The sequence below is a fragment of the Chiloscyllium plagiosum genome, unplaced genomic scaffold (assembly GCF_037043375.1).
Source record: "Chiloscyllium plagiosum isolate Xiang-an unplaced genomic scaffold, Cpla_swu_hap1 HiC_scaffold_16, whole genome shotgun sequence".
Classification (NCBI taxonomy): Eukaryota; Metazoa; Chordata; class Chondrichthyes; order Orectolobiformes; family Hemiscylliidae; genus Chiloscyllium; species Chiloscyllium plagiosum.
The window spans coordinates 35,187,677-35,203,180 of NW_028270154.1; the positions used below are offsets into that span (position 1 = coordinate 35,187,677).

The 15,504-nt window shown below is 39.6% G+C and overlaps 1 protein-coding gene across 8 annotated transcripts in view; it reads left to right on the top strand.

The window, feature by feature from the left end:
• jade2 (jade family PHD finger 2) overlaps positions 1–15,504 on the top strand; it is a 207,523-nt gene that overhangs the window by 115,502 nt on the left and 76,517 nt on the right. For all 8 annotated transcript variants that reach the window (XM_087995275.1, XM_087995282.1, XM_087995276.1 and 5 more), the window contains 4 exons: positions 2,572–2,783; positions 5,135–5,302; positions 9,152–9,268; positions 11,353–11,871. In XM_087995275.1, coding sequence (XP_087851401.1) covers positions 2,572–2,783; positions 5,135–5,302; positions 9,152–9,268; positions 11,353–11,871 — 1,016 coding nt within the window. The remainder of the gene's footprint in view (positions 1–2,571; positions 2,784–5,134; positions 5,303–9,151; positions 9,269–11,352; positions 11,872–15,504) is intronic.

The following is a 15,504-nucleotide window of genomic DNA, read 5'->3' on the forward strand; positions in this document are numbered from 1 at the left end:
CACCCACCCTGCACTTCTGGCTGAAAGTGACTGCAACTGCCTCTCAGCCTTGATTTTTGCACTGATATCTTGGGTAATCCCATCATTGATTTTGTGAATATTTGTGGAAATTCCTCCTCCTATTTGTTGCTTAATTGATCATCACCATTCGTGATTGGATGTGGCAAGACTGGGTGTGGGATTGCTTACTTCTGCCAATCACTTGCTTCCTATGTTGTTTGTCCCACAATTGATCCTGTGTTATAGCTTCACTGGATTGACACCTCATTTTTCTTTTTTGGTACTGCTCCTGGCATGCCGCCCCGCACTCTTTGTTGAGCCAGGATTGATCCTTGGTCTTGAGGGATATTCCAGGCCAGGTAATACATTGTGATTGAATTGAATTCTGCTACGGCCAATGACCCACAGCATCTTATGGGTACCCAGCTTCAAATTGGTGGGTCAAGACAAAATCTGTCCTATTTAACATGGTAGCAATGCCCCACAGTATCTCGGAGATCATCCTCAGTTATGAACATAGAACGTTGTCTCCACAAAAACAGTGCAGGGATCACTCCAGTTGATAGTGTCATGGACAGACACATCTTCGGCAGGTAGATTGGTGAGGACAAAGTCAAATAGGTTTTTCCTCTTTGTTGATTCGCTCACCACCTGCTGCTGACCTGGTCTAGCAGCTATGCCCTTTAGGACTCTGCACGCTCAGTCAATAGTGGTGCCACTGAGTGATTCTTGGCGATGGATGTTGAAGTCCTCCACCTAGAGTACATTCAATGTATTTATCACCTTCAGTGCTTCTTCCAAATGGTGTTCAACATGGAGGAGTGTTGATTTGTCAGTTGAGTGGAGGGAGGGGTCAGAGAAGACATCCATGGCAATCAACAGGAGATTCCCTTGCCTTTGTTTGTTCTGATCATATGAGACTTGATGGAGTCTCAGGACTGTGCTCTTTTATACCACTGTGTCACCAAATTGGATGGAGCTATTTAGTCAATATTTCATATTGGTCTTTATTGAAAAGAAGAATGTGCACTTGATTGATTGCGAAATGGCAGAAGGGGGTGAATGTTTCAGGAAAGACAGTTGAGCCAAAGGAAATCAAAGCTCCAGGTCCTAATAGTATGCATCCTCAGATCCTGAAATGTAGGAGGAAATTGCAAAACCTTAGAAACTACAGGAGAAATTTGAACATAATTGTTGTCAAGGGAAACTGATAACAATTAAATTGACTGCCTTTTTTTGCCTGTGTCTCCACTGAATAAAATGTAAGTGACATATAGACAGTCAAACTGAACCTGCATACCTCATTTATTTATTGCAAGGCTGCTTTAGAATATGGATTTAAAATATGGTCTTGCAAAAGTTGGCCATTCATCCTCTTGAGGCTGTTCTGCCGTTTCATTGACCTTGACTAATTTGTTTCTCAATCTTCTTTGGCCACCTCTACTTAGTATTCTTAAGTAACGTTATGTTGCAGCAACTTGTGTATCTTACTCTTGAAAACTTGCATTGAGCAGCATCTCGAGCTGCTTGGTGGAAAGTATTCCAGATTTCCATTACACTTTGTGTGGCAAAAGTGTCTATTTCTATTTGAAAACCTGTTTACTCCATTGCAATAAATGTTTTCATATGTTGTGGGTATTATAGGGAAGGTCAGTACTTGTTTCCCGTCTCTAATTGCCCCTTGAACTGTGTGGCTTGTTCAGCCATTTCAGAGGGCAGTTAAGTGTCGTTCACGTTGCTGTGTGTCTGGAGTCACATGTAGGCTGAACCTGGTAGCAAGTGGCAGACACCAGTGAACCAGATGGGATTTCATGTCATTGTAGCCTTCATTGCTGAGAGTTCCAGATTTTGTGAATTGAACGTAAATTCCATAAGTTGCCATGGTGGGATTTGTACCCATGTCCCCGGAACATTAACCTAGGCTTCTGGATTGCAAGACCATTCATAATATCACCATCTCCCCTTTGGACCCTCCATATCTATCCTAGTAAATTCATTTGGAATTTTAAACGCATTGATTTAGATCACCCACAAATGTCTAAAACCAGATCCAATGATCCATTTTATGCAATCCGAAACTTAACCCTTTAAGCCCCGATGTAATTCCGTTGAATCTGGACTGTCCCCTCTCTAGGGTCAGTATATCCAGATGAACTGCAATGCTGAGAGCTCAAGAGCATAAGTACAAAGTTTAACTGAACAGAGACCTTGAATAGAGGCTAAGAGAAACTTCTTGCACAAAGCTGTGCCGCTGTGAAAGAAACTTGCGGGTTAGAGGTTGTAGCAGAAATGGGCAGTACTCATTAGGTTGGAAAGGGTATAGGGGGTGAAGGGACATTAGAACATGGTGGGTCAATATGATTTACTCAGGTAAAGGATATGTAGCAGCACAGACCGATTGAAACGAGAAGGTTTCTTTTTCTGTATCCGTAGCTGCAGCTGGATGAAATGTATGTGTGTGTGGAAAGGGGTGAGCTGCATTAGAGAGGCTGCTTAAGTACATTTAAAAATAAGATCTCTGCTAAAGCCCATATCATCATAACAAGACAGTAATTACATTTGTTTTGCCAGGAATGCTTGAAGTTGATGAACTGATGATGGAAAGGATCATTGAGGAGCTAGAAAGTCAGTGCCAAGAGAATATGAACCTGGCAATTGAGACAGAAGAGGGTCTCGGGATTGAATACGATGAGGATGTGGTGTGTGATGTCTGCCGTTCCCCAGAGGGAGAAGATGGTAATGAGATGGTTTTCTGTGACAAATGCAATATCTGCGTTCACCAGGTAAATGCCGTTGTTTGATCATATCTTCAATGTTGCGCAAATGTTTATGAATACAACTTCTTATTTTGATAGTCTAAGTGCATCGACATGTAATGGTAACAGGTGTGAGAAAAAGGAATGCTCTTCGGAAATTGGAACATAATCAATGGAGCTTTACGCTAAAGCCTAATATACATCTAACATGAGAATGTAGGATGATCATGCACAGTCAGAATGATAATACAGAAGGCCACTAAGTCTATCAAGCCTATATTTTCAACATATAAGATCCTTACTGTTCAATGGAATTCACAATATTTACTTGTTCTCCTGGTAAACATTTCTAAGTAAAGGTTCTACACAGTTTCCCCTACACTGTACAACATGTCTAAGTATCGAGCTGACCTTAAGTACTGCATTCTGTACCTTTGGTGTCATGCTCTGTGGTTTAAACATTTCCTTGAGTTTAAAACCAGGGGCTGCTTTGGTAAGTGAACCTTGAGTCTTTGATGAGGCTGGGTGTAGTTTTACTGCCTGATGTAAGGGAAAAGATAGGAAGGCCCAGAAATCAAACACAAAAGCCTTATCATTTGACACTTGGTCTTGGAGGAAAGCATCATGTCTTTTACATGATCAATATTAAATTTATACAATATAATATCGCATTTAACCCTTAGTCCCTGGTGTCATTCTGTTGAATCTGTACTGTACCCTCCCCATATTAAGTATATCCACAGGAGCATCATGATCTTCGTCAGGTACTTAAATAGTAATCTGTACAAAAGTGTACTTACTGTAATTACAAACCACAAATTTCCTCAAAGCTCCTAAACAACAGGTAGTTCCCCCCCCCCACCAAACTACCACTCAGCATGAAACTAACCAGCGGCACAGTTTCTTTCCCACTTGCATTGCAGACTTGACCCCAATCTCTGCTGAATTTAGACTGCTGTCTAGTTTCATTGAAGCCCACATTAAGTTCTAGATTAATTTGAAGATATGCCAGAGCAAAATAATTTTAAAGCTCTACTTGGCTTAACTATGTTAAATAGTCATATGATTCTAAATGGTATTCGCTCGACAAATGCAGCTGGCAAATAAATGTATACTGCAAATAGCTCCACAAAATATGTATAAGGGAATGGAGTGGCATAACCGTTTAATCAGTTCTAAATAAGTTGAATGCTTTAGTACAGAACTCTGACAAAGCAGAGCAGCACTATTTGATTCCTGCAATGTGTATTTTTTTCAGTTTTCAACAGTCATAATCATTTTGTTCTTTCATCTGCCCCTTAAACTGTAACCTTTTTACCTTTACAATTTCCTCCAACATCACTTTGACCAAAACTTTGCCCACTGTTTCCAAATCTCTCCATTCATACCTTGCTATACACTGAAGATGTGCAACAGTGCAACATTTTGCATTTAAAAAAAGCTAGTAGTAATCCATGTTACCTCTGTCTGCGCTATAACCGGCAAGACAGAGTGCAATAAATAACATACCATTTGTACTATTGCTTCACTTTTGTCGAAATTTAAATAATGTTTGCTTTGCGCTAGAGCTCTGAAATTATCAAGTTTCAAGCCTATATTTGGGATTTAGGTCAACATTAGGCTTTTACTTTGATGATAAATGCCAGGATTTGATCCTTTAAACTGTGATTACCAACTGCTTGCGCGCGCACACATCACGGGTGTGGTAAATACTCAGAAATAAAATATAGTGGTCTGGAGTTTGCTAATTCTCAGATAGTAGCGAACTGGTTTGTATGATGTCTGACAAAACACCCATCCTGAATTTCTTTAGGTTCTCTGTCATAATTTGAATAGAAGATCCAAGCTCCAGAAGTTTGCCAGAGATAGCTATTTGTGTTATTCCGCATGCTCTTTCAAAGTTAGAGCAGGAGAACTGTGGAAATTATCCTCACAGTATGTATATGTGATAAACAGTTGTTTGTCTTAACAGTAACTTGTCTCTTTCCAGTTTAAAAAAAGGTAATTTAAGTGCTATCCGTTATGTGTGAGAAGAAAATTCCAATTCATTTTACGTATCCCATTTAAATACTTATTCAAACATCAGCTAAGATGGTTAATTCTATGAAGGTTTCAGTTGAATGCTGACTTGATTATGACATGATGTGCAGGTGCTGGTGTTGGACTGGGGTGGACCAAGTTAAAAATCACACAACACCAGGTTATAGTCCAACAGGTTTATTTGCAAGCACTAGCTTTCGGAGCGCTGCTCCATCACTAGGTGTTGTGTGATTTTTAACTTTGATTATGACAGTTTCACAGTTATCTACATAAAGGTTTATTTGCTCGGGTTCTCACAGGAAACATCTGACCATTTGCTATTTTTTAAATCATGACAGGCATGTTATGGAATCTTGAAAGTGCCCCTTGGCAGCTGGTTGTGTCGAACATGTGCCCTGGGGGTTCAGCCGAAGTGTTTGCTGTGTCCCAAGAGAGGAGGTGCTTTGAAGCCAACACGCAGTGGCACAAAGTGGGTCCATGTTAGCTGTGCCTTATGGATACCTGAAGTAAGACATCCATCTTCATGCAGATTAACAGCAGGCTCTTGACAAACTACTATGGATCACACTATGAAACAAAGGGTTCTCCAGGACTTTTCCTGTTGAACGAGTAAAATAAATACTTAGTTGATAGGAAAATAGTTGAGAATTGGCATTGCTGTGAATGATGTGGTCATGTTACGTTTTTCTAGAATTAAACACTAAGAGGTTAGTGAAACTATGTAAGTGAAAGTTTTCTCTGTAAACTATTGGAATTTTTTTCACAAATTCTGTTCCTTGCATGATAAATGCGTTCATGAGAATTAAATGATATAACAGATTCAACACACAGCTTTCTCATCTGAGTCTGATGAAGTATTTCCCCTCAGTTGGTTGCAGATGTCCCATTTGAAATGAATGTGGACAGTCTTAACCCTCCTCTCCTCATGAGAATGAGAGAACTGATCTGCTCATAATTTGATAGCAACTCGCCATCTCATTCGGAGACCACAGAAGTGGCTAATGTAGCAAAAGAAACTGATGCAACATTGATACTCTTCTGAGGTTTAAGATTAAGGTTTCTTCTGCTCTCTCAACAAGAGGCTTTTCTCTGAATTTGCCAGGTCAATACCTCTTCTAGGAGGGCTTGATGGCCCCCTGTAATATTACAGATGTGTTATATTTGCACAAACTTCCCTTGGTTTGATAAACACAAACTAATTGGGAAGCAAAAAAATAAAATTGCTTTATGTATCTACAATCCCATCTAAATCAGGAAGAAATGTGAATGTGAGCTTGCACTGAAATACTAGTGGTTCTTATTCACTTTATTTAAAATAAATTATACCCAGTGGAGGTCTAAGGACTTAATATTTTGTCATTGCACATTTTCTGTGATGGAGTGTTAGGATATTCACACGCATGCAGTGAACCCATCTTTATTGCCATAAGGCATCGCTGCACATTTGTTTCATCTTTCTGCTGAAGTTATGTTGTGCAGATTCTAATTGCAACAATTGCAGGCAGACCATGGGTGTTTTATAATTAGATTATTAGAAGAGTAATTGGCTCCTGTGTATTGGCTAGAAAGATGACACAAAATGAGCTGGAGGTACTTATGTATTGCCTGAATAGTGTAAAGATTGTTGCCATCAAATGTAGTCAGTTCAGCCAAGATGGTGGGAATGCTTCTAGGAACGATAATATGAATTAAGATGAGTAATTGCTCGGGGAATGGAGCAGGAGTGGCCTTTTCAGCCTGTTGTGCCATTTAACAGGATAGGTGGTGGCTGATTGGATTGTCACCTAAATTCCATGTTGCTGCTTGTCCCTGCTAACCTTTCACTCCCTTTCTTACCAAGAATCTGCCCACCTCTGCCTCTAAGACACTCAAAGACTCTGTATTCATCTCTTTTTGAGGAAAAAAGTTCCAAAGACACTCAGCCCTCTGAGAGAAAAATACAATTTCCCAACTTTTTCTTAAATGAACACCCATTCCCCCTCCATATTCTTAAATTGCCACCACTGTTTCTAGTTTCTTCCACAAAAGGAAACATCCTTACCTCACCCTCAGGACCTTGTATGTTTCAGCTAAGAAAGAAAGCCAGCACGGATTTGAGAAGGGTAAATATGTTATAACTAACTTGCTTCAGGTTTTTGATGAGGTAACAGAATACCGGTGAAGGGCAATGCCATTGATGTGATGTATATGAACTTGCAAAAGGCATTCAATTAAATAATGCACAACAGAAATGAGAAGTAAATTAGAGCTTGTGGGAAAGAAAGACACAGTAATAATATGGCTGAAGGATTGAAAGCAAAGAACAACAGTTGATGGCTGTGTCTTTGGGCTGGAGGAGAATTTGTATTGGGGCCGACAGAGAGTAGTGTTGTGACCCTTCTCTTCCTGATTTATCTTCTAATTACCTAAATGCACACTTTGGTGTGCAAGAAACAATTTCAAAATTTGAAAACAGTATAAAACTTAGAAGTATAGCGAATTGGGGGAAAAATAGTTATTTCAAAGCATATAGACAGGTTAGTGGAATGGATGGACAAATTGCCAGTGAAATTTAATGCAGAGAAATGTGAAGTGATTCAAGTCAGTAGAAAAAATGGTGTGACAATATAAAATGAAAGCATAATTCCAAAGGGGGTTCAGAAACAGAGGCAGCTAGGTATTTATAAATCCTAAAGATGGAAGGACATGTCAATAAAGTGGTTAATAAAATATAAAGTATCCTAGGCTTTACAAGTAGTCAAGTTCAGTACAAGACCAAGGACTCGAAGAGTGTGGTGCTGGGAAAGCACAGCCGGTCAGGCAGCATCTGAGGAGAAAGAGAATCAACATTTCAGGCATAAACCCATCAGGAATGAGGCTCGGTACATGACCAAGGATGTTACATTAAATTTGTGTATAACTCTGTTTTGGCCTGAACTGGAGTATTGCATCCAGTTCTGGACACAACACTTTGGGAAGGATGTGAAATCAATGGAAAGGGTGTAGAAAAGATTGACAGGGATGGTTCTAGGGACAAGGAACCTATCATATGGAGAAGAATTGGAGACACTGGGACTGTTTCCCAGGGCAAGAGCAGGTTGAAACGAGATTGGACAGTGATTTTTAAAATCATGAGGAGTCTGGACAGAGTAGATTAGGAGAAAAACTTTTCCTTTTGATGGAGGGATCAAGAATGAAAGGATACGCACTTAAAATCATTGGAAAAGGAGCAGGGTAGCATGAGAGAAAGCTTTTTCACACAGCGAGCGCTTAGATCTGGAATGCAGTGCCTGAAGGTGTGGTGAAGGCAAGTTCAATCGAGGTAGTCAAGAGGGATGGGTTATTTGAAAAGGGAGAATGGACTGCCAGGGAAAGGCAGGAAAGTTCCACCAAGTGAGCTATTCTTTCGGAAGCCCAGCACAGACATACTGGGTCACATAGCGTCCTATGCTGTTATCTTTCTGTGATTACACCTTGAAGGCATATTAGTTGCCCTGGAATAATAAAAGAAGGTTTAATTTCACAATCTTGAGTCTAGAGTTAAGGTATGAAGTTGAGCAGTCAAGAGAACCTTGCCCTGTATTTAACTATGTGTGCTATCTATTCTGGATTTGTTTTCTGGTGATCCGTTATGGTGGGAAATCACTTTGATTTGTGAGTGCTCCACACAAAAATGAGTGTTTGCTTCATGAAAGGCATTAGTTGCCATTGGTTTAGATATGAAAGTATGTTAAGTATAAACTAATCAAATTTACAGTAAAACTAAAACTAGAAAGCAATACAAATGTGCAATAAATCAATTGTCATCCAAATGTTGATTGACCTCGCTGCATTTTCAGTTTTACTGTTTTATTTCCGATTTTTTGTATGTTCTGTTTTATTTCTCAAAAGCTACACTGTCTGTCAAAAGAAAATGCAGTGCCAATTCTATGTTACAGGATTGTTGTCTGAATAGACTAGGTTGATCTTCTGTCAAAAAATGTCAGATGCCAATTAGCTGCTGATTTAGATCCTTTACAGTACTTGCTTTGTGATTTACATTGCCAAACTTGAGTTACAATTCAGCTTGACAAATAGAATAAGATAGAAAAGAAATTATATCATTCGTGTACGAAACATGACAGTAACGGGCCACAAACTAGGACCAGTGATGTCTATGTCCAATTTTGACCATTTAGCAGTTTGCAGAATCTCCCTGAATCACACGTGTTGTAGCGACCAGTTACACGATATGGGTAGATGCTGTGGAAAGATTTCTGCTGTTACAGTAACAAGATAGGTCCTAAGTCTATGAATATAAAAAAGGCAAGAAAAGATGCCCACAAATATTGCATGCTCTCTCTAATTACGTTTTACTGTGTTTCAATATTTTTTAGGTAAGTATAGGTTGCCCTGAGAAGATGGAACCCATTACAAAGGTGTCACACATTCCTGCTAGCAGATGGGCTCTGTCTTGTAGCCTTTGCAGTGAACGGACTGGAACGTGTATTCAGGTCAGTGTGAATGTATTTGTCTATTTTCAGTGTTGTTCTATAGCTACAATCAGAGTGTAATGCCATTTGTTCTGGTAGGTGTTGTAGAAGTGCTTAAAGTTCCATATTATACCTTGTGTGATAATTAGCTCCCTGCATCTTTTGTCTGGACCTTTATTTTGACTCATCGTGGACATCTTTATGGAAACTTGGAATGTAACTGTCTTGGATTCTCTTCATGGTGATAGTTTATTAAGGCATTGAATGGCTGACTCATACAAACAATAATGCTCCAAATTAGATCCACCTTCCCTACTTAATCTGTGCTAAATTAGCTGATCTTAACCAAAGCAACAGTCAGAGCTTTGCAGGTTGACACAGCACTCCAGAGTGAGGAAGAAAAACATTCATCTGGGTTTCCACTACCAATCTCTGCTGAACAACATTTTCCAAATGTGCATCTTTGTGGACTGAAGACAGAATCAGGATTGCAGTGTAATGCCATCTGTGGGCAAACAGCCCCCAATGATCATTGTCTAAGTTCATACATTACAGATGTTCATTTACCCACAGACCACTGCTACTTGGAGAACTGTATCAATTAGACTATCAGGTGGAAAGAGAAAATGGACAGGAAAGAAATGGAGGGTTAACAGCATAGACATATCAAAGTGAGGGCTAGTTTTGCATATGACGTTATTGCGGATATGTTTGAAAGTTCTCACTTGAAATAAATTTCCTGCTATTAAAGTTAATCTTAATAGCTTTGGTTTTACTTTTACGTGGAATTTGCAGCACAGAAACAATTTGGCCCAACAGATCTAGTGTTTGAGTGCTTTGAGTTTACATTCATATAATAACCAGTGTCACACCAGGACTGATAATAGCTTCTGTTTATTTGAAAATCTGTTATGGGATTGCACAGCAGGCAGGTTTGCTACAGAAATTCAGCAAATACTACTAGAGGAAAGCCCAGCAACTCTCCCTCACACTACATACTGTAAACCAGATAGTGATGACTGCTACTCACATGTACTATATGCTGGTGACTTAGCCTGGTCTCTCTTAAAGTGATAGCATAGCATCTTCCACCTTACATTGTCTGGTCCCAACAACATAACTAGTCTATTACTCTCTCCCTCATGCATTCATCCACCTTCCCTTTAATAGATCTATAGTAATCACCTAAACCAGCTATGTGGTCATAAATTTCACATTCTCATCTATCCTGACACTGGTATTTCTGGGCTTTCTGAGCTATTCTTCAGGTTTGAACTGAAGTGAGGCTGTCACTCTTCCATCAGCAGAAGTGTAGTGGAGGAGGACTTGGTTACAACAGAAATGTGCAAATCCTCAGGACGATATCATTGGCCTAATTATAATGGCTAGGCATGTAAGATGCTTCAGGAGAACAGGATTGCTTCAACTGACTGCAGTTTGCAATCCCTTAAAAATTGGGAAAAGGCTTTTCCTAGTTTTCAGAGCTTGAACACTAACCAGCCTGCTTTTCTGTTGTGTTGATTGATTAGCTTAACTTTGTGACTTGTTTGGGGATGTTATTCAAAGCTATAATTGATAGAACTTCTGACAAAGCGCAGGAACCCCTCAGAAGCATTATAAAGTAGAAGCTTTTGACTGGATCGAAGACAAACAGTTTCTGATCAGACTCAAAAATCAGAATTGAAAGCATATCCTTTGGATGCAGAAGCATTAAAAACAGATGGAACAAGTTCATGCCAATTGTTTGAAGCTACTTTTGCCATTTCATTAAAATGGCAAGCTGTCAGCTTCAAACCATTTGCATATATCATCTTCAAATCTTAGTATCAAAGGGTGCAATAGTTAAATATTTAAATCTCACAAAGACTGCTTTTTGATTCCCTTATAGTTTGTGGTTTGGAGTCTTAAATCCTGCTTAACACCACTTGCCCCATGCTGGAGCTGTACTGTCATCATCAAAAAATGGGGGTCAGCTGGTTAACTTGGAGGTAAAATTGAAAACCGTAAACTAAATCAAATGGTGCAGGTATAGATGTTCTCTTTGGAGTATTCTTAATAAGTGTATCATTACACTGATGAGTATTTACTTTTATTCCTCTTTCTAGTGCTCAATGGCTTCCTGTATAACAGCATTCCATGTGACATGTGCATTTGACCATAATTTGGAAATGAGGACTATTCTTGCAGAGAATGATGAAGTCAAGTTTAAGTCCTATTGCCTGGATCACAGCAGCACTATCACCAATTCCTGCAGCAAACGGGACGAAGCCATGAGCAAATTGAACGATACACGGCAGCTCTCCACAACCCCTGAAGGGATGGTGGAGGTGAATCAGAGTGAGTGTGACCTGGAGAAAGCGAGCCTGAGGAAACAGAAGCTGCAACAACTTGAGGAGGAGTTCTATGAACTAGTAAATCCTGCCGATGTGGCCCAGCAGCTGCAGGTGTCTGATGTCCTGGTGGATTTTTTCTATCAGTACTGGAGACTCAAGAGAAAGTCAAATTTCAACAAACCGCTGCTGGCTCCAAAAACCGATGAAGTGGATAATCTCGCCCAGCAAGAACAGGACATCTTATACCGACGACTGCGGCTCTTCACACATCTTCGACAAGATTTGGAGAGGGTGAGTATAAGATCTTAGCTAACTACATCTCTCGCAGACTACAATAGAGCCAATGATCACTTGGTTATGTTATTTTATAATCCTGAACATTATTGTGTGGATATTTTTGTGCATTAAGAACATGCACAAGTACAATGGTTAATACTGACTTCACCTGTGGGTGTGCTGGTGTTGGACTGGGGTAGACTAAATTAAAAATCACACTACACCAGGTTGTAGTCCAACAGGTTCATTTGGAAGTACTAGCTTTTGAGCGCTAATGTACAATAAATTGAACCTGTTCCAAAATTTGAATAGAAATTAATCATAAATGTAAGTGATTTATTCTAATACAGTGGCCTCATACACATGCTTACAAATTGCACAATCACATTGGTGAACTAGGTGAAATATAAGAGTGCTTTGGGAGAGCTATCATCTTAGTTCCCCGCTTTAGCTGTGGTTGTAAACTGGTGAATGTGGAATTGGTGAAATGATCCATTCCTCTGTCATTTTCACGTTAGTATGGTAAAACAATCTCTGGCTCCTCAAAAAGGATTGTCTAGTTTCTGCTTCCCATGGCCATCTGAAAATACTTTGTTCCTTTTGTCTACCCTATGTCCTACAATCATAGTGACACCTAACTTTTTTGCTTCTTCATTCCTGATTCTTGAATTATAGACTTTCTTATTTAACAAGCAATCATACAGTCATCAAATTATTTTTATTTGGACCCTTCTTTTAAAGACAACATACCCTCTATAGTTTTATCATTCGTCATTATGCATCTGTGACTTATAAGAATGCTAGATAAATTTCATCATCAGTTGCTGCACCACATCCTTTGTTCATTGGGAAGACTGTCAAATGCCAAAGTCCATCTTGAGATCAACTCTTGAGTATCCAGATAAAACTCTTACAAGTCCTTTTCGATGGACTGGACATTGTGTCCGTCTGGTTGAAAATTATCCCCATCAGATTCTTTCCACCCAATCCTTAAATAGCCAGTGTTCCAGAGCAGGACAAAGAAAGTACTTCAAAGACACCCTGAAACTCTCCATAAAGTGCCGCAGCATTGAATTGATAATTGGGAGATGCCTGTTACCATTCATTCACAAAGGCAACAATTATCTATCAAGCTTTATCAAACCTATTGAGTTTCCACCATAATGATGATGCACAACAACGACTGCCCTCTGGATCCCCTATCTCATGGGATCTTCATCTCCCACATACCTAAAGATCAGAGAGTTGAAAATTAGCCTGAGCAGTCATGTGGAGACCTATAATATATCCCGAGGACCCTGAATGGGTACCATCCTCAAATTGAGGAACCGACCAATGACAAGTCCTGCCAGCCAGCCACTAAATTATTACAGGCTATCACAACTGTGAGTGACTTCCACCCTTTGCCCTCCTCTTGCTTTTGATTTAGCTTGTTGGACTTAAGATGAGGGGGACAAACTTTACTTTGCAACATAGTCTTACCACATTCCAAATTAAGAGTTTACACAATGGAACATCTGAGCACTTCATTGTCTACTGTGGAAATTATTGTCCACGAGTATATACCATTAAATCATAAAAACAATGCAGGGGACTGATAGTATAGTGGTAATGTCACTAGTAATCCAGTAGCCTAGTGATAATGTCACTGGACTAGTAATCCAGTAGCCTAGGCTAATGTGGAGCGGTGGGTTAAAATCCCACTGCAGCAGCTGATGTAATTTAAATTTAACTCATTTAGTTGATTAGTTTAAAAAATGTGGATTCTGAATTATGTGCAGCTCTGGACTCATGGCGATGCATTGAAATATTCTCTGAGGCCACAGTGGTCAGTCCAGTAGCAGCCTCTGAAATATCACATTAAAATTAATTGTTCATTTAATACTGTAGACTGCACCCCAAACCCAAATTTATGAGTACTTGACTGGTTGGCAATCAACTGCAGGACCTTGAAGTGGGAAGTAATTTGTGAGACTGCATTTCGCCTTCATACCTGGGCAAGTGTTTGAAATTGAATCAGGCCAATTGAACAAAAACCTTCCTTCCCTATGGATAGTGTAGTTCTATCTGAAATGAGTTAAGCAGTCTTGAGCCAATTTTCAAAACGCATCTCCAACAGTCCAATGTTGAGGTTAATTTAGCAACATACTGCGAGGTGTGATGAGGATTCCATGTGCAGGCAACAAAATTGTTTAGCTGCTGTTTTTCTGTAGCTAGAGCTACATGCGTTACTACAGTAACAACTTACTACTTGCTTGTTCTTGCCTGTGAGTCTAATTATGTTGTTGATATCAATAACGTACTTATATACCTGAAACAAAGGTACAAAAAGGCTAAGTTAAGATATCAACAACATAATAAGACTCTCTGGAAATTTATGAACTAGCAAACTATCTAATTTCCCTCACGCTAACTATGACTCAACCAATACCCTCTTCTAATGTTGTATAATTCTGTGTCTGTTTTATCAAGGCTGTTTCTTATATCCTAGTTCCTGATATGTGCAAGACAAAATAAGTTTTTACTTCTTGTCTCATTCCAACAAAACCTAATATTTATACTATGCCTTAAGCTGCTTCACAGGAGTGTTAAAAGGTAAAGTTAGGTAGCCACCATAAGGTGATTTTGGAGCTTAAAGGAGAGAAAAGAGGTATTGAATCATTGATAGAATTCCAGAAACTCCATTGATAGAATTCCAGTCATCAATCATGAAGCAGTTAAAATATGGGATGCTCAAGAGGCCAAAAGTAAATGTGTGGATAGCCTGAGGTGTTGTCGGGCTGGAGATTCAAGATAGGGAAGATAGAGGTCATGAAGGATTTGTAAACAAGGATGCTTGACCTTGAAACAATGCAGATTTGCAAGAACAAGTGTGATAGGTGATCGGGACTTGGTGCAAGTTAGGACATTGGCTGCATGTGACTTCAAGTTTACAGAGAACAAAATGTGTAAGGCCAGACCGGAATGCCTTGGGATAGTCAGGTCCAGAGGTAACAAGTGCATCCATTATTGTTTCAACGTCAGAGAGAAGGGTGACATTGGGTGATCTTGAGGATGTAGAGAGAGGTGATATTAGTGATGGTAATCTGAAGCTCATCTCAAATATGACACCAAGCTCACAAACAGGAGAAAATGACTTCACTTTTCCCAATGACTAGTTGTGGGAGATTTTTTTCTATCCAGTACTGTGTGTTGGAGAAGCAGTCTGGAAATTTAGCGTGAGTTGAGAAATTGAGTGGTGACGATGAGGTGGAGTTGAATGTTGCTAGTGTCCACATGAAAATTAGTGCTTTGCTTCCAGTTAATATCGCTGAGAGGCAACATATTGATGAGCAATAGGAGGGAGAATCTTAGGAGTACCAGAGGTAACTATCTTGGAGCAAAATGAGAAGCTATGCGAGTGATGCTCTTGGTATGGTGAGATGGATAAAATAAAAGTAGGTGAGTATTGTCTCACCCAGTGAGCTGAAAGTGAGAGATCTTGAAAGAATGTGGTCAGGTCAATGGTTTGAGGCTTGCAGACTGGTCAAGATGGGTGCAGAATTGCTCATAAGGCCAGGAACCTTTGTCATAGTCACATAAGATGCCAGCGTTAAGCACATTAGGTGAAATTTGTATCTGCTGTTTGTGTGACAAGATCATATTTCT